At 62.6% G+C, this 18,941-nt stretch overlaps 1 protein-coding gene across 3 annotated transcripts; it reads right to left on the bottom strand.

The window, feature by feature from the left end:
• Positions 1 to 84: 84 nt before the first annotated feature.
• Positions 85 to 10,891, bottom strand: STK25 (serine/threonine kinase 25). 3 transcript variants are annotated; one of them, XM_082658515.1, is made up of 12 exons: positions 10,768 to 10,891; positions 10,130 to 10,252; positions 5,885 to 6,115; positions 5,188 to 5,244; positions 4,576 to 4,684; positions 3,782 to 3,939; positions 3,506 to 3,691; positions 2,903 to 3,048; positions 2,624 to 2,738; positions 2,370 to 2,441; positions 758 to 894; positions 85 to 602 (listed from the first exon to the last, which is right to left on the bottom strand). In XM_082658515.1, exons 2-12 carry the CDS (start codon positions 10,157 to 10,159, stop codon positions 563 to 565), a joined length of 1,281 nt encoding a protein of 426 aa, XP_082514641.1. In that variant the 5' UTR covers positions 10,160 to 10,252; positions 10,768 to 10,891; the 3' UTR covers positions 85 to 562. The 3 variants fall into 3 exon arrangements, with proteins under 3 accessions (XP_082514641.1, XP_082514640.1, XP_082514642.1); XM_082658514.1 differs by having other exon boundaries at positions 10,706 to 10,871; XM_082658516.1 differs by having other exon boundaries at positions 5,942 to 6,115; positions 10,706 to 10,871.
• Positions 10,892 to 18,941: the final 8,050 nt, after the last annotated feature.

Here is an 18,941-nt window from a genome sequence, read left to right as displayed (position 1 = left end):
ATGGTCCCTGCGAGCTGTGATGAGCTCAGAGGCCTGGAGCGCAGGCTGTGGACCCCGCCCGGCCACCACCAGCATGTCTCCAAGTCAGGTCTTTATTGAAAGTGGCAGGAACTTCTCAACGTTCTATGAAAACCAACTCCTTACCCTCAGGCTATTTACGGAAGCAAGGAAGTTCGATTTTTCTTAAAAAACAACATTCTGGCTGACAAGTACTTATGAGAAGACACGGTACCTGATCCAACACCACAAGGCAAATCTACAACCTCCAAGGGCCATCGGGCCGGGTGGGGAGGAGGCATATCTGCCCCTCAGTCTGGGTGGCCGCACTGCCCGGGAGCCCACAGAGGGGACGGCCAGGCGCCGCTCTGCTGCCGAGTGTGGCCGTGGCCTGGCCACGAGGGGGGCGTGGCAACGGGGCGGCCCTCTGCTCGGGGCTGGGGGCGTGGCCCGGCAGGGAGGCCGGCGGCCCCGACAGCACACGGGGTTTCCAGTGAGCGCGGTCCTCGACAAGGCAGCTCAAGACGAAGACCCCTCTCTCCCCTGTGTGCGAACCGCAGCGGCTTCAGCGGGCTGACGTCAGGTGGTTTCTGCTGTGTGAAAACCTGCGGACCCGAGGCCCCGTCACTGCTGCCGCCGCCCGGGGTGGGGTCTCCGGGACACCGAGCGAAGCCGGTGCGGCCCCGTCCTGCCGCCTCCTGTCCCAAGGGCGAGCACCCAAAGCGCGTCCTGGGCCTCCCCCCTGCCCCCGCACCCTCACCTCTGCACGCGCTCCACCAGCTGAGCCATCAGCTTGTCCGAGATGCCGGGGCACGACTCCTCAGCCAGGCTGAAGGCGTTCTCCAGCTCCTCCAGCGCCCCCAGGCCCCCGCCGCTCTGCTTGTGCTTCTCTTTGAGCTGCAGAGAGACACCCGTGCGCCTGGTCAGAGGCTCAGGCTGGTGGCCTGCTCCCCTCGCCTGTGACTCGCAGCGTGGTCCCTCCACACAGAGCTGGGACAGCAGGTCCCCGGAACGCCTGCGGGCGGGGCTCCCAAGAGAGGCAGTGGCCGCCCCACCCCCCGCCTGCCCCTGCAGCACCCGCGTCCTCAGGCCTTGGCTCTCCAATCACGTGGCTTCCCCCTGACCAGGGTCCTAGAAGCCCACAGCTCAGGTCCACCAAGTGAGAGGACACAGCCAGACCCGCCGGCCCGACCTTCGGGACCAGGCGCCACCAGCACCGCGGGGCTGTGAGGACCCAAAGGAGAGAGATGCCCTCCCTGCAACTGGCCTGGCAGGGAGGGGCTGGAGACTGGTCAGCCCGTCCCCACCACGCCCGACACTACAGAAACAGGGGTGCACACCTTCCAGGACACCCCTCCAGCAGCCGACCTCAGGCAGGCCCAGCCCACAGCGTCAGGACCCTAAGGGGGCCCCAGCCAGCCTAGGTGGGGCTCCACCTCCCCACCCACCTCCCTACCCCGACACACCAGCCCACGGCCCAGCCCACGGCCCACCCCTCGCAGCTGGGACGCGAATGAACACACACACACACACACACACACGCGCGCGCACACACCACGCAGCCCCAGAGCTGCCGTCCCCGCCCCGTGGCAGCCTTGCTCAGGCTTCTGATCCAGCTGTCCACGCTGAGCCCCAAGAGCTCCTGCCGCACAGCCCCAGGTGCCCGCACAACCAGGGGCAGTCCCCCCAATCCCGTTCCCCCCACTCCAGGCATTCCAGGCCCCTGGAGGTGGCAGCGTGCCTGCCTGCATCCTGACGCCCCTGCCCCATGCCCGCACCCCACCCTCCGTGGAAAGGCTCTGCTGCCGCCACGCCCAACATCCCCTCCTCCTCCCCCGAGCTCCAGGTGCCAGCGACACCCTGGGTGTGAACCTGACCTGACCACAACCCACTGCCGGCTGACTTATGCTCCTGCGGATGCTACCGACTGCCCACGAGCAGGTGACACAGACACCAGGTCACGTGACCACTGGGGAGTTGTCCTTAAGGGCTCCCTGCCCAGGGCCTGACACCCAACACCAAGATCTAAATCTCCCGGCCTCTCTCTAGACAAGAGAGTCACCCCGTGTTGCTGGTTCAAGACAAAAAGTCCTAAGACAGTAATTCACGATCAAAGCTGCCCTGAGACCCCAGAGAACCCTGGCAGGCTTGGGAACTTAAGGGTCACCTTAGGCCAGCTTGCCCCAGCCATCCCTGGCCCTTCCACTCAGAAGGCCGGGTCCACAGGTCCACCCTCGTGGGCTTTACGGGACCCAGAAAGCCTGCGCACCGGCAGGCTGGCCAGTGTACCTTGCTGTGGCCCTGCGGGGGCAGCATCTCTGAAGAACAGCAATACAGCCCCTGCCCCCCAGGCCCCCCGGCCCGGCCCTCACCTCTCCAAAGACGGGTCGGACCAGCGTGGACAGGCACTGGGACCTCGGCTGCCTCTTGACAGGCTCCGCTGACTGCAAACACAAAGCGCGGAGGGGTGAGCAGGGCAGCGAACTCAGGCGCCCCGTTTCCGGTCTCCTGGAAACCCGCCCTGGGGAGCACACGTGCCCAGGAGACGTGCCCCCCCACAGCCCTCCCCTCAGTCAGCTCTGAACAGGCCTCCACCCTCCTGGCGTGGGCGCGGGGACAGCCAGACCTTCTGGGGGCCATGCAGGGCCGTCCCCTTGTGCAGCTTGCCGTGCGGGCTCGGCCGGATGGTGGGGGGGAACGTCCAGACGGGGCCCTGCTCTCCGTCCTCAGGGTCTCCGTCGCTGAAGGGGAGGAGGAAGCGTCACAAGGGCCGCGAAGCGCACCTGGCCTCACGGCCCTGAACGCTGGGCCCGCGACACCAGGAACAAGCACCCAATTCCTACCCCCGAGCAGGGACCCCGCCCCTGTGCCCACCGAAGCCCCACAGGACGAGCGGGGCCCCTACATGTCGGAGTCCTCGGAGCTTGACTCCTCGCCGTGGCCCTCTGACTTCCAGCGCTTGTAGCGGTCGATGAGCTCAGTGAGGAAGGAGGTCTTCTTGGTGTAGCGCGTGATGAACTTGTGCTTCAGGAGCTCCTTGGCGGCGGGCCGCTGCCGGGCACGGGCACGGGTTACCTGGCGCCGGGCAGCCAAGCTCCGCCCTTCGAGCTCCGGGGGCTCGGGCGCAAAACAGCCTGGGCCGAGCCCTGGGCCTCAGCCTTGCTGCTCCCGGGGGCTCGGTGAGGGGCCTCCGGGTGGGAAGGGGCAACAGGGAGGCTGGGGGGTGCTGCACGCCGTCCTTGCCAGGGGGGAGCCCTCTGGAGCTTCCCCGGACCCGCCGGGGGTTGCAGCAGAGCCCACCCTGGACCAAGAGAGGCTGGGGCGAGGGGGCACCTGGCACAGGGGAGGGGCCTCAGGCCCCATCGCCTCCCAGCTCCCAACACAGACCCCCCCAACACACACACACACACACACACACACACCCCTGGGGCCTGGTTCCAGCGCGGCCAGAACCCGCCCAGCCATGCAAGCTGGCACCTGCTGGAGCGGGGGGCCTGGAGGTGCTTACGAATCGGGGGTCCTTGTTGAGGCACGCCTCCACGAACTCCCTGAAGGGCTTGCTGTGGCGGCCCTCCAGCGTGGGTGGGCTGTTCTTGGGGATCAGGAACAAGACGCGCATGGGGTGGAGGTCGGAGTTGGGGGGCTCGCCCTTGGCCAGCTCGATGGCCGTGATCCCCAGCGACCAGATGTCAGCCTGGACGGAAAGCCACACGGGGCCACTGCAGCCGGGGCACCTTGAGCGCCCCCGCCCGCGACCCTGCCCCCCCCCCCCCGCCGCGCCCACCTTGAAGTCATAGGCCGACTGCTTGATGACCTCGGGCGCCATCCAGAAGGGGGTGCCCACAAACGTGTTCCTCTTGATCTGCGTGTCCGTGAGCTGCCCTGCCACCCCGAAGTCTGCCAGCTTCACGTCACCCTGCTCTGAGAGCAGCACGTTGGCAGCTGCCCGACACAGGACAGCGGGGCGTCACCCTCCGCGCCACGAGGGCTCCCGCCCGCACGCAGCTGCCCGAGGAAGCGCCTCCCTCCCGGCGTCCGCCCGACGACCTGACCAGGGCCCCAGGGCACTGCCGGCAGGTGAGGGGCACAGCCACGTGCTTCCCCCAGGCCAGGCTCCAGGGCCCTCGTGGTGGTCGCCTCTTACGAAAAATCCCACAAACAGAGCGACGGCCCTTCCTCCCAAGTCACACAACAGGCGGAGGTGACCCTGACCGTCCCCTCACTCTGCCAGTCACCTCCCGTCAGCCCCTCAGCCAGGTCCCTCCCTGGTGGCCTGGCCACTCGTGTACACCAGCACGGTTGCCCTAACTACACCTCACTCTCAGATCTAAGACCTGAGCGAGAGTCCATGTTTTTGGCCTAAATAGGGTCCCTCCTACGCTACGTGCAGAGCTGCTCTGCCAGCGCACAGGGACACGGTACTCAGAAAGCTCTGTCCGTTACTGGCAGTGTCTTCTGGAAGACAGAGCAAGATGGAACCGCTGGGTTTCCGAGGCCACGGGGAGCGCAGGCTGGGCGCACTGAGCACCGCCAGCCCCGTGCCCCAGAGCCGCCTGCCACCTCACAGCCCCGAGGGACCTTTGATGTCTCGGTGTATCTTGCGCTCTGAGTGCAGGTACTCCAGGCCCTTCAGGATCTCTCGCAGGATGGTGGCGATGTAGGTCTCCTCCAGGGGACCCGGCTTAAGCTGCAGACACACAGGAGACACTCGGGCCTCCCCTGCAACGCCGGCCCACCCTCCCTTCCCTGCCACCCAGAGCCAGCGCCAAGGCCTGAGCTCGACCTCCTCTCTACCGCGCGCGGGGTGACCCTCTGGATGGCGGGGGCTTCCTACTTCTTTACCCACTCTCGAGAGAGAAGTTCCAGAGGCCACGTCACGTGGGTGTGGGGGAGGCCCTTTTCTGAGGACAGACACACGCTACCTTCACCTTCGCTGTAAACGTAACAGCTGAGAACGGAGTCCTGGCCACACCCCTGAGCTGTCTGCCTGGGGGAGCTAACCACCCTACCCCCCAGAGGCCTGCAGAGGCCCGGGACCCCTCAGCACCGGCTGGGTCCCAAGGAACATCCGATGTGCCAAGACGGCAAAGGGAGGGAGGTCACGGGAACCCAGGGCCCAAGGACAACCCCCAGACAACTTCAGTCTGGCCCCCGCCCTGCGGGCCACCCACTGCGTGGCCCACACCTCACCAGGTCCAAGGCGGAGCCGCCGCCCAGGTACTCCATGATGATCCACAGCTTCGTGCTCTGGTACCAGAGAAGCGCGCGTCAGCACGGGGCAGCCGACAAGCATGGGACCCCGACACACGCCCCCACCGGGGTGACTCAGCCAGGACGCCCACCGGGGACGGGCTGCGGCAGCCCAGCCTGGCTCCCCTCCCACCACGCCCCCGCTGCAGACGCTCTGCAGACAGACCAAGTGCCCGGTCAGCAGCCGAGCCCCCTCCCTCAAAGCCCTCCTGGGAAGGGCTCCAGGCTCCGGCTGCGGGGGTCCCAGAGCTCTCCCAGCAGATGCACCCTTGCCCGGGCAGCGGGCGCAGCCAGGCCACTCCAGAGCCGGCCGACCCCAGAGACTCTGCTCACGCCCTGCCCTCCCAAGGGCTCCCCCTCAGGACGAGGCCAGGCCCCTCTCTGCATGCACGTTTGGCCCTGGGGGCTGTCGCTTCTTGGGGGCCCTCTCCACTGTGAGGCTGGGTCCGTGTTGACCTGTCGGGACCCCTGCCCTTCAGACCAGGCCCACGTGGGAGCAGACCCAGCCTCGGCCTCCCAAGCAGACACGGGGACTGCCGGGGCCGTCCCCGTGCTGGCCACAGGGAACCTAGACGGCTCCCCGGAGGGGCGGGCACGGGCGTGGCTGGCGCAGAGCAAGCCCCCAGCCCGCAGGCACCTTCAGGTAGGAGCCGAAGTAGCGCGTGATGTAGGGGCTGTCGCACTGGCTGAGCACCGTGATCTCCTGCTGGATGTCCTCGATCTCGTCCTCAGCCTCCTCCAGGTCGATGATCTTGATGGCAACCACCTCCTTGGTGCGGTTGTCGATGCCCTTGTACACCTCCCCAAACGAGCCCTTGCCGATGCGGTCGAGCTTGGTGAAGAGCTCCTCGGGGTCCACGCGAGAGTGCTGGGGACAGAGGGCGGGCCAGGCAGCCAGTGACCCCAAGAGCCGCGAAGAGCCAGGGAGTGCCCCCAGATGCTTTCCTCGCTTCCTTTATCACTTTTCGTTCAGAAGATAAAGTTACCCTCCACACAAGGGAAAACGCCCCCAGAAAGCGCGGCGAGACCTGGGCTCTCGCCAAGAAACCAGGGCCGTGGGCAGGCAGAGGGGCCACGCAGGTCACCCCGACCTGCCCACACCCCACGCCTGGGGAGGGCCCAGAAAGGCACAGTAACGGGTTAGGAGGGACGAGTCGGTGGAGCACAGGGAGGCGGGGACCGTGAGACGACCCTGGGCGACGCTGTAACCACCCAGGAGCCAGCCTCATGCGCCCTGCCGGCTTCGTGAGAAACAGCCTGTCCACACTGGATCAGTGACTGTAACAGACTCCCCGGGGAAGGGACGAGGGATGTACGGAACTCTCACCGATCTTCCTGTAAACCTAAAACTGCTCTAAAAAATAAATCCTGTTAATTAAAACAAAAAACAAACCCAGCACACGTTAACCGAGTTCTCCCTGCGCACCTGGAAGCCACACCCGGAAGCCACACCCCTTAGAGAGAGTCCCATTCGAGCCCCCAGATCAGTCCTCACACCAGCGCAGAGCTGAAAACTGACACTTTCTTGGGTGCTTGATCTTGGAGGTTCAAATATACGGAACGCCGTCCCACCCAGTGCTCAAGGCAGAAGCACAAAACCACCCTAACAGGCGCTGAGCCGCTGGGGCAGGAGGCGCTCGGCGCCTCCTTGTCCCAGCACCTGGACGCTGTGGCAGAGGGGCATCCGCGGTGACAACCCTGCTTTTGTCCCTGACCCTCAGTGCATCCAAGGCGAGACAGCTCCACGTGGGGCTGCGTGGAGGCAGCAGCACCAGAGAGCGGGTGGGGCACCCCTGGCATCGCCCCCACCCCCGCCCCGCGGTCCCCTGGGCTTCTGAGATCACCTCACTCCCGCCACCGACGACGTTCTTAGAGCCTGGAGCGGCCGCACAGGCGCTGCAGCCCCAGGACCCACGTGAGGTTCAGCAGCTCTGGGTGGGACCCGTGGAAAGGCTGGCAGGGAGCATAGCATTTAGTCCAGACAGAGGTGAAAAGGGTTTTCCAAGCCCTGCCGGGCCTCAAATCCACCAGGACTCACGTCCCTCCAAACCCCAAGCACCATCACCCAGAGGGCGTCTCGGGGGGCGCCCACCCAAAGCGGCGGCGTCACCACTTGCTCGGCTGCTAAGCGCTGTCCGTGATGGTGCTGAGGGCGGGCCCATCCCAGGGCAGCCGCGCTCACCAGGTCCGGAGGAGACAGCCCTGGGGAGCACAGAGCCCACGTGCACCCCTGGGGTTCACGCCCAGGCAGAGCTCCGTTTGCGGCCCAGCTGGCTTCAGACTGAGATGACGTGTCAACCCCAAGTGGCCAGCGAACTGCCTTCCCAGGAGAGGGTGGCAGGTGATGGGGCCTCGGGGAGGGCTGGGCCAGCGAGCCTGGGACACAGCCCCCTTCCGCCTGCCCCTCCGCCCGTGCCCCTCGGCTCAGCCAGCCCAGGAGGGCCTCTCGCACCTCTGGGGGCCGGTCCAGCAAACCACTCACCCGCACGCCAGCCCCAGCCCCAGCCCGAGCCAGGGCTGGCACGGCCCCGGGGACGCCTCCGGTCCCACCAGCGCTCCTTCTGCGGTGGTCTCAGAGAAGACCCAGGGGAGGTGGACCGAGGCCCGGCAGCACTGATGGACACCGCTGTCCCTCCAGCTCTCGGGCCTCTGCCAGCGACACACGCTCCCCGCCTTCTCCACGCGGGGCAGGGCTGGGGCTGGTCCCCCACAGCGGCCTGACCAGGGATACCCCAGGCAGGGGGCCCAGCCCTCCACGGCCCCGAAGTGGGGGACAGGGCAGACCCCTAACCAGATTCCAGGCTCGGCAGGGAAGCCGGGAGCCCCGGCCCCAACTCTCACACTCTTTGGGTCCCCACCGCTACAGGCCAGTCCCCTGAGCAGGCAGCGTGACAGGAAGGCTCCTGGCCGTGACCCCAACCCTACAGGCACATCACAGACACAACCTGCTCACAGCCCTGCCAGCGGAAGGAGAGACAAGTGCTCCGGGGCCTGGGTCTCAGGCCGCCCTTCCTGACAACACGCGTGGTCTGGACAATCGCTCAGGCTGCTCGCTGGGCCCAGACCCTGGTTCTCTGAATCAGCCCTGGGGCTGCCAGGTCTGCAGCTGCCACTCAGCAGCGTGTCTGTATGTACGTCCGCTTAGCGATACGTCTGCCATAAGCGTCACCCTCCAAGATGAGGGGTGCCCAACGGCCCCCACCACCCCACGAAGGGTGGCAGCCAATGTGCACGCGGTGCTGCCTGCAGGCATCCAGAGCCTGTAGGCAGGGCAGGAACCAGCTAGGCAGGGGCCTGACATGCAGGGCTCCCCCATGCCTGTGGAGGAGCACACCCACGGCCCCATGCAGGGGCCGCCTCGAAGGGCCACAGTGACAACCGTCTCAAGAGAAAACAACGTCCTGTCAGGCTTCCTGCCACCGACAAAGACCAAGTCTCTCCACCCCTAAAAGGACAAAAGGGGCTTCCTTCCTTTGGGGTCTCTTCCTCAGCTCCTCTGGGCCTGCGCTCCCTTCCCCGGGCATGTGATCCGGAGGCCCAGGCCACACTCCAAGCACCATCAGCACACAGGTATGGGGGGGCTCATAGCTCCCATTTCTCATTCTGGGACCCACGGGAGCCACTCCTATAGCTCTTTATAAAAATAAACTCGAGCCAGACTTCCCTCCCAGCATCTGAGTCATGTAATTTAAGACACAAGATGTCACTGATGAACGAAAACCCACCAGCTCACGTCCGCGTCAGCGAGCAGGCCCTGGGGCCCGTCTGCAGCCACAGCCGGTCCAGGATGCCCTGCCCAGCAACTGTGTGAGGCGCTCCAGGTTTCTCCAAGGAGCCCAGCTGGGCCTGGAGCTGACCCTGACCCCAGCCCCGCCGCCCACACACAGACACACGCTTCCTGTTCCTCCCGAGCACCCATCCTCAGACTCAGCCCACGGAAGTTCTCTTTAAGAGCAGCTCCCAACACCTCACAGCGCTCAGCCTAAACCACGCTGGAGCCGACAAGATGAGGAGAACAAGACCCAACAGCTAGGACGCAGGGACACCCAACTGCCAGGTGGCTCACCTCACATCAGCTTCGGGTCACACTCGATTTGAACTAACAAAAGAGGGGGAAACGTATGGCCCAGAAGCCCAGAGCTGGCTGCCCCGACGCTCTTATCCAGAGCCACCCAGCCTCAGGGCACACTGTGGAGGGTCCCCAGTGCAAAGCCAGACGCCTCAAAGTGGCTGTCGGGAATTATGAGAACCAATCAACCAAAAAAGAAAGGCAGTGGGCGCTTTCCAGGCAGGCACCTCCAGCCCAGGGGCAGCCCTTTCCAGCCCCCTTGAGAGAAACAGGCACACACGTGTCCTCGGCTTTCCCTGCACACCGACTCTCCCAACAGCTGCTAAAACCCATTCTCAGCCCCTCTCGTCCCCCCCCCAGCCCCTACCCAGGCCGAAGCTCCATGTGTACCCCGACCTTCCACATGCCTCCAGATGCGCAGACCCAGGTTCCTGCGGGCCGGCCCGGTTCCCAAGATACGTCTCTGCACGCCCTCCACTGACCCTGCACTGTGGCTCTACGCTGACAGACTTGGAGACTCCTGCCCCACAGAACGCTGCAAACCAGCCAACCGGAGTCGGCCCTGCACCCACCAAGCCTGAGCACCGCAAGACTGCTCCCCGCTTTGCGCACGGCTGTGCATCACAGGGCTCCCCACGAGCTCCTCCCTTCAACCCACACACGCCTTAGCAGGGGCTGCTCTTCGGAAACGCCAGGACGACTTTCAACAGACAGTCCTTGGTGAAGCGCCCTTTCTCAGACCCTGCAGCCAGCGGTCCGTGTCAGGCGCACGTGCACCGACACACCCGCCCGCGGTCCAGACGCCCCCCTTACCTGGTTGGCAAATCCCCTGAGGTGAGCCATGTCTGCGCGGCTCTCAGACCATCCGCTGCACCGCCGGGAGGCCCCGAAATCCTGCCTGGAGGCTCTGGAACTCGGCTCACCCGCTTCAGTCAACTGCAGGGAGAGCAGGCCTGCTCGGTGCCCTGTTCCGGGTACACGGGGCTCCCCGCTCCCCTGGGACCCGGCGGCCGCCCCCTCCTCCAACCATCTGGGGACCAGCTGGGGTTGAGGGCGGGCTGGAGTCAGAAGGAAGGGCCATTCCTCCGAAGGATCCCCAGTGCCGCGTTCTCCTCTTCGCCCGGCCCAGCCCAATGCCTCCCCGGAGGAGCCACCCAACACCGGGCACTCCTCGAAGCCCCTCACACCTCCGCCCCCGGCCCCCGCCCTTCCTTCAGACCCCGGACCCCCGCCTGGACCCCCGCCCCTAACCCCTCCCCCAGTGCCCTCTCCGCGCCCCACCCCCACCGCCGACCCCGCCCCCGGAGCCCTCCCCCCGCCCCACTCCCCCCGCCGCCCGGCCCCCTCCCCAACCGCCCCAGGCGCGGGCCCGCCCGGCAGCGCGCCCACCTCCGGGGGGCTCCATCCCGGCCTCCCCCGGCCCGCTCCGCAGTGCCCACGAAGGCTCCCACCCGCAGCCTCCGCTCGCCCGGAGATGCCTGGGCCCTCCAGTCCGCGAAGCAGCGACAGTGTCGGCGGCGGCCGGAGAAAGCCCGGCGGCGGCGGCGACGGCGGCGACGGCGAGGGCGCGCGGCGTCGTGGCCCAGCGCGGGGCTCTCTGGGACACCGAGTCCCTCTCTCGCCCTGCGCCGGGGCGCCCGCAGGCGCTGGACTACAAGTCCCGGCAGGCCACGCGGCGAGCAGTGTCGCGGCCCGCAGGCGCGCCGCAGAGCTCTCTGGGACTCCGAGTCCTGCTTCCTGAGAGGCTCGGGCCTACGTCTCCCGGCAGGCCGCGGGCCGGGGCCGGGCCGGGGCGGCCGTGGGGTGGGGCCGCCCCTCCGCCCCGCCCTCCCCCCCCGCCCCGCCCTCCCCCCCCGCCCCGCCCTCCGCCCTCGCGCTGCCCCTACTCCTTCCCGCACCTGGGAGCACCTGACCCTGGGCTCCCGTCCTGTCCTGCAGGCCCCGCCCCTTCCAGCATCTCCGGTCGGGGAGGGATGACTGGGTCTGGACGTGCCCGGGAACACTATTCAGCCTGAAAAAGGGAGGCGGTTCTGACACAAGCCACTGCCTGGATGAACCTTGACGACGTGGCGCTAAGTGACATAAGCCAGTCACGGAAGGACAAATACTGTTTGATTCCACGTATGTGAGGTCCCGAGAGTAGCCAGATTCGTAGAGACAGAAAGGTGAAGGGTAACTGCCAGGGTGGGCGTATTGTTCAATGCGGGCAGAGTTTCAGTTTGGGAAGATGAAGAGAGGTCTGGAGGTTGGCTGCACACCTGTGTGAATGTATTTAACGCTGCTGAACTGTACAGTTAAGATGGTACGTTTTATGCGACCTGTATTTTACCACAATTAAAAATAAATAAAATAAAATGAAATAAACCTATCACAAAGGGACAAACACTGTATGACTTCACTTAGATGAGGGGTCAAGAATAGGCCACTTCAGGCTTCCCTGGTGGCGCAGTGGTTGAGAGTCCGCCTGCCGATGCAGGGGACACGGGTTCGTGCCCCGGTCCGGGAAAATCCCACATGCGGCGGAGTGGCTGGGCCCGTGAGCCATGGCCGTTGAGCCTGCGCGTCCGGAGCTTGTGCTCCGCAACGGGAGAAGCCGCAGCACTGAGAGGCCCGCGTACCGCAACAATAACAACAAAAAAGAATGGGCCAATTCAAGAGACAGAAAGTAGAATAGAGATTTCCAGGGGCTGGGGGAGGGGAAAAACAGGGAGATATTACCTAATGGGTACAGAGTTTCTGTTTGGAGTGATGACAAAGTTCCGGAAATAGACAGTGATCATAGTTACACAACATGGTGAATTTACGCATGTCAGTGAATTGTACAGTTAAAAATGGTTAAAATGAAAAAAAAGGTTAAAATGATACATTTTATGTTCTTCATATTTTAGTACAAATTTTAAAAGAGCAATGATAAATTGGATTTCATCAAAATTTTTGAATTTTGCTTTCAGAAAGACATTATTAAGAGAATGAAAAGACAAGCCATAGACTGGAAGAAAAACTTGCAAATCACATATCCAACTGTATGTACTGAGAATATATAAAGAGCTCTCAAAAATCAACAGTTAAAAAACAAACAACCCAGTAAGAAAAAATCGAGAATAGACTTCAACAGACACTTCCCCACAGAGGACACATGGATGGCAAATAGCACGTGAACAGATGCTCAACATCATTAGCTCTCAGGGAAATACAAATTAAGCCCATAATGAGATACTAACTACTCACATATTACAATGGCTAAAATAAAAAACACTGACAATACCAAGTGCTGACAAAGATAGGGTGATGAACTATCCTGGTTTCCTAGGGGTTTCCTGGTTCCAGCACTGAAAGTCCCCTGTCCCAGGAAACCCCTAGGTCCTGGCAAAGCAGGATGGTCGGTCACTCAGGGTGAAGATGCAAGCTGGGACATAGGCCGTCGCTGCTGAGAAGGCAGAATGGTGCAGCCACTCTGACAACAGCTTGGCAGCTTCTTAGAAAGTCAACCTGGGGCTTCCCTGGTGGCGCAGTGGTTAAGAATCCGCCTGCCAGTGCAGGGGACGCGGGTTCCAGCCCTGGTCTGGGAAGATCCCACATGCCGCACAGCAACTAAGCCCGTGCGCCACAACTACTGAGCCTGAGCTCTGGAGCCCGGGAGCCACAACTACTGAACCCACGCGCCACCACTACTGAAGCCCATGCACCTAGAGCCCGTGCTCCGCAACAAGAGAAGCCACCGCAATGAGAAGCCTGCACACCGCAACGAAGAGTAGCCCCCGCTCACCGCAACTAGAGAAAAGCCCACGCCCAGCAACAAAGACCAAATGCAGCCAAAAATAAAAAAGTTTATTACTTAAAAAAAAAAAAAGTCGACCAGACACTTTACATAATGACCCAGCATTGCCGTTCCTGGGTACTTACCCTGGGGAAATGAAAACCTACCTTTACACAAAAACCTGTACATAGTGAGGTGCATGGACCTAGAGTCTGTCATACAGAGTGAAGTAAGTCAGAAAGAGAAAAACAAATACCATATGCTAACACATATATATGGAATCAAAGGCAAAAAAAAAAAGGTTATGAAGAACCTAGGAGCAGGATGGGAATAAAGACACAGACCTACTAGAGAATGGACTTGAGGATATGGGGAGGGGGAAGGGTAAGCTGTGACAAAGAGAGAGAGTGGCATGGACATATATACACTACCAAACGTAAAATAGACAGCTAGTGGGAAGCAGCCGCATAGCACAGGGAGATCAGCTCAGTGCTTTGTGACCGCCTGGAGGGGTGGGATAGGGAGGGTGGGAGGGAGGGAGACGCAAGAGGGAAGAGATATGGGAACATATGTGTATGTATAACTGATTCACTTTGTTATAAAGCAGAAACTAACACACCATTGTAAAGCAGTTATACCCCAATAAAAATGTTAAAAATTAAATTAAAAAAAACCCAAAAAACCTGTACATAAATGTCTACAGCGTGTCTATTCATAATCGCCCCAAACTGGAAACAACCCAGATGGCTTTCAACGGGGTGAGTGCATAGACCGTGGTCCATCCCCACCACGGAGCACCACTGAGCAATAAAAAGGAACAAAGCACTGATACTTCTGCAACTTGAGGGGCCATAAATGTATCATGTGAGAGAAGGAAGCCAGTCGCCAAAGGCTGCGTACGTGGTACAGGGCTCCGTTTAAGTGACATGGGCACAAGGACGCAACACCAGGGAAGGAGAACCGAGCGGTGGCTTCCAGGGCCTGGGGTGCAGCCTCGCCTACAGTGGAGCAGCGGGAGGGGGCTTCCGGGCCATGGGACTGTGTTGGAGATTACGCAAATCCATACAGGCAGTAAAACTCATAGAACTATACACTAAAAAAGGCCATGTTGGGCTTCCCTGGTGGCGCAGTGGTTGAGAGTCTGCCTGCCAATGCAGGGGACACGGGTTTGTGCCCCGGTCCGGGAAGATCCCACATGCCACGGAGCGGCTAGGCCCGTGAGCCATGGCCGCTGAGCCTGTGCGTCCGGAGCCTGTGCTCCGCAACGGGAGAGGCCACAACAGTGAGAGGCCCGCGTACCACAAAAAAAAAAAAAAAAAAGGCCATGTTACTGTATTTTTTTTTACAAATAATTTTTTTTACATTGACAATAATTCCTTAATATCAAATGTAGAGCCAGTGTTCAAATTTCATATATATGTGCATGTGTATATATGTGGTTTCAGATGTGTGACTACACACAGTTTGTTCAAATCAAGATCCAGTAAGGCCCACACGTTATGATCCGTCTTGTCTCTTTTTCCCTTCGCCATTTAGGTGCTGAAGAAATCTGGCCACTTGTTCTGCGGAGGGGCCCAGGCTGCACTTTGCTGATCGCCCCCCCATCTCACCTGCTCCTGTCTCCTCCTGGGACTTCACAGGTGGACTCCAGGCCCCATGGCTTCTTGTGAGGAGGTGCAGGTCACCTTTATCAGACACCACACACACCTCAAAGGGGGAGGACAGAGCATGTCCCCTTGGAAAGTCCTGGGGCCCAGGGGGCTGAGGACACCCCAGCGGGTGCCCAGCCCATTCTCACCACCCAGGCGAGCCCCGCCCACAGCTGAGTGGCACTGCCCTGAGGCTGTGCAGAAGTGGGGCTGGGGGAGGGTGCAGCCCCCCAGGAACCTCCTCATGAGGGGCCCTGAGAAACTGAGAGAAGGGGAAGGTTTGGAGACAGAGGGAGCGAGGCTGCCTCAAAGCCAGGGAGGCCGGGGGCCCAGGACCTGAGATGACCCGGCCAACAGAACCAGCCCCTGCCCCTCCCGAGTGCGGACCTCAGGTGGGAAAAACCACACTTCAGGGACGGACCAGCGGCCTCCCTGGGCCTGTGCACTTGGCTGTGGGATAACCAGCCTCACGACGGGCCCTTGTCCAGTGCCAGACCTCAGGGGTGTGACCACCCCATGCTCTGGGCAGGGGGTGCTCACAGGGTTCTGTCCCTCGAGGGAACCCCAGCTGGGACTCAGGGATCAGGGCCCCACGGCCTGGGAAGGCCAGGCCTGATCCTGGGGCCGCGCTCCTCCCCTTTGTCCAGCCTCCTCTTCTGCCCAGGAAGCAGATCCACACAGCGATGCAGGCCTGGGAACTGGGGAGGGGCCGGCCCACTGGGGGCTGCCCCCTCAGTCAGTCCAGGGCCCTCGCGCCCTCCTTGCAGCCACCCCACACCTCACTGTCCTGATGCTGCTCCCCTGACAGCAGCCCCCGTGTTCATGGCAGGGCCTCCTGGAGCATCTTCAGTCCTCAGGCACTTGGTCCAGGATGCGGCCCCCGCTGGAGTATTTCTGAACACCTGGGGGAGAGAGACAGAGGCGGCAAGACAGAGAGAGACAGATACAGAGGGAGGAGAAACGGCTGGACTCGAAGATATGATAGGAATTTCTGTAGTCCAGAAATGGATTGGAATCTGAAAGCGGTGGCCTGGGTCTCAGTCCTGGGATGTCTGTGTTGGGCCTGGAAGCAGGCAGTGCCCCGGCAGCCCAGCCTGGGCAGGGTGCGGCAGGGCCCCAGGGAAGGAGAGCCACGCCGCAGAGACAAGGCTGAAACCCCCAACAGTGCACAGGGGTATGAGGTCGGGGCTCCTGCACCCTTGGGTTTGCTGCCTGGGTGGGGCTGGGAGGAACCGGTGGGCACTCCCTGCTGGGGTCTGCAGGGGAAGCTGAGATGCAGGGCCCAGGGGGAGGCATCGGGAGCCCGAGGGGCCTGAGTCGGTGTCTCCCGGACAGGGGACCCCAGGCAGGGACCCGGGAGAGCCGGCAGCTCTCCCACCACCAGGTGCTGCTGTGGCCTGGGGGCAGCCCTGGCTGGACCCTGGGTCACCATGCCCTCCCCCCAGAGAGTGGTCTCAAGTCACCTCTGGCCGGTCAACTGTGTCAGCCTGGACTTTCCGTATCCCAGCCCTGTGCTCTTCCCCCCTGGAGGGCCACCACCTCGGGGCAGGAAAGGCCGAGCTTCCCCACCTCCCTCCCTCTGCTCGGGAGGTGGCCACGGTGGGAACACTGATCCCGAAGCCGAGTCATCAGTGCTGGGAAACTGGCTCGGAGAAGCCTGGCCCAGGAACAGCTGCGGGAGAGCCCAGAGCCAGGCCGCGCCCGGGACCCCGGAAGAGCAGGAGAGCAGCCTGTGCTTGTTTTCACCCAGGAAAGCTGCCGGGGCACAACAGGGCGAGGCCGCTGGGGCCAGAGGGCCCTGCGGATACCTGTGCCCCCAGCTGGGACCCCTCACCCCCACCCCGCGACACTGGGAGCCACTGCGCCAAGGGAGGCTGGGAAGGTGCTGGAAGACTCCCAGGGCTAGAGCTTGGGCGATGGTGACGGAGGGGGGCTGGGGATTCAGCATCCGCCGGAAACAGAAACACCAAGCGGCTCCCAAGAGCCTGCCCTTAAATTTTCAGGAATTTTGTGAGCGGGGTGTTACCGTCATTAGCAAAAAATTAATTATAAATACTTAGAATGAGTTATGTTAGAAACGCAGCTCTTCCTAACCATTTTGCTCCACTTTTCCGTCTGTGCCTGAGCGCATCAGCACAGGGCAGCCCTCCAGGGCTGTGCTGCACGTCAGTGATGTCACCTCGGGCACGGGCGCGGGGGTGGTGGTGGTGGTGGTGGTGGTGGTGGTGGTGATTGCACCACGGGAGGGGGCAGACCTACAGCTAAGAGCCCAGCTGGCCCCTCCTGGGCGGTAGGAGTTCAGCCGCCTGGAAGGGGGCGCACAGCTCGCTTGGGTGACGGAAGCGTGTGGCAGAGGCAGAAACAAGGAGTCAAGACGACATCTGGGCACCAGACTCACACCAGTCCGCTCCGACTGCCAGGAGAGACCCACAGCCCCGGAGGCTTAGAGGACAGACATCTATTTCTCACATCTGGAGGCTGGGGGTCCGAGTCAAGGCCAAGGCCAGCAGGGTTGTTTCCTGGGAGAACCCTCTTCTTGGCTTACAGGCGGGCGGCTACCTTTTTGCCATGTCCTCACGTGACGGACAGACAGACAGAGAGCTGGAGCCCTCTGGTGTCTCTTGGAAGGGTGATAATGCCATCGTGGGGACCTCATCTAACCCGAATTACCCTCCAAAGGCCCATCTCCTAACACCACCACATTGGGGTTCAACATATGAATCTGGGGGGGACACCACTCGGTCCATAATGTTCTAGAGGAATATGCTAGAAACACAAAAGCAAAGGAAAAGGAAAGTAGATCCAGCGAACGGTGGGCAGCAGGTTTGGAGGGGGGAGGCGCAGCTGAGCCTCCTGCAGGGAGGGGCTGAGCCTGAGGGAAACCCCACCGCAGGGAAGATGCTGTGAGCCAGGAAGTCTCCCCCTGCCTTCCAAGGGCTCGGCAGGGCTGCCACCTAGAGGCTGCACGCCCGATGAGGCAGCGGTAGGGAACCGCTGACCAGGCCGCTTGCCTGAGTTCTCTCACAACAGGAGGTCCCCATAAGGGACACGGTGCTGCCGCTACCGCCAAAACTCCCCGGGAGGATTCGGGAGGGGCTGGAAGAGGGAGACACCCGACCTCCCAGAGTCCTTCTCACTGGAGTCCATCCTGAGTGAGAGATGCGCGCGCCACCAGGAAGGACCCTGAGTCAGACTATGGGCCAAGCAAGATGACCGACCAGAGGCAACCCGGAACCTAACCCCATCACCGTAAAACCCGAGACCACGAGCCACGTGGAGAGCAGTCCTCCTGGGTCCCCTCACCCTGCTGCTCTCCCCCCGGGCGCCCCTTCCCAATAACGTCTCTTGCTGTGTCAGCACGTCTGTCTCCTCGGACATTTCATTTCCGAGCGTTAGACAAGAGCCATCCCCGGCCCTGGAAGGGGTCCCCCTTCCTGCAACAGAAGGACACGGGCAGCTGGAGTGTTGGCGGCTGGCCCTTGCCTGGCCCAGGTGCTGGGGTCGGAGGACACGGGCGGCAGGCCAGGCAGGGCTCAGGGTGGCTGCACAGGACGGAGCCGGCTCAGTGCGGGGGCAGGTGCACAGGCGGGCGGGGAAGGTTGCCGGTGGGCCTTCCTGAACTGCACAGAAGGATACCACCCAGGCTTCCACTCGAGGCCATGCTCATCAGGCCGGGGCTCCCGCGGGGGGCGGACGCTTGGAGGGGGCTTTTCTGCCACCAGAGCTTGGGTTCTCCTTTGCGATGCCGGGCCCAGGGTCCCAGTGAGGAACAGTGCTTTCTGTCCCTGCCACCCTTTCCTGGCCTGACCGAGCTCCCCACGGCCTGAGGATCCCAGTCGCAAGGTGGCCCTGGTGCTGGTGTCAGACTGTGCCGGGACCCCGGGTCCGGGGCCTGGCGCTGGGGTGAGGCACCCAGGCCTCTGCTCCACGGTGCGCCCTCTTGCAGCCACACTGGTGTCGAACTGACTCACGTCAGGGGTGTCGGAGGAGCACATTCCGCGCAGGTACGGTGGGTGGCAGGCGTAGGTGGGGCTGGAGCTGCCTGCCCCTGGGAGTGGGTCGCTGAGGGAAATCGCCAGGCCCCGTGGGCTGAAGCTGGCAGCGGTGCCCTCGTGGAGAGTGGGTGGCAAGGGTGCTGAGGCCGTGCTGGGTGGGTGGTAGGTGGGGCCTGCCTGGCCGCCTCTCCTTGGGCGTAACGGCCCCTCTTCCAAAGACATGG

Source organism: Grampus griseus (assembly GCF_964374135.1).
Source record: "Grampus griseus genome assembly, chromosome: 7".
Taxonomy (NCBI): Eukaryota; Metazoa; Chordata; class Mammalia; order Artiodactyla; family Delphinidae; genus Grampus; species Grampus griseus.
The sequence above is the reverse complement of the archived record's forward strand: the minus strand, read 5'-3'. Positions and strand labels throughout refer to the sequence as shown.

Coding starts and splice junctions, on each gene's coding strand:
- STK25 (XM_082658515.1), bottom strand. CDS start 10,159: ATGGCTCACCTCAGGGGATTTGCCAACCAG. Junction 2,739..2,902: donor AGCTCCGAGGACTCCGACAT/GTAGGGGCCCCG, acceptor CCTCCCCTTCAG/CGACGGAGACCCTGAGGACG. Junction 603..757: donor CTGGTGGAGCGCGTGCAGAG/GTGAGGGTGCGG, acceptor TCGGGTCCGCAG/GTTTTCACACAGCAGAAACC.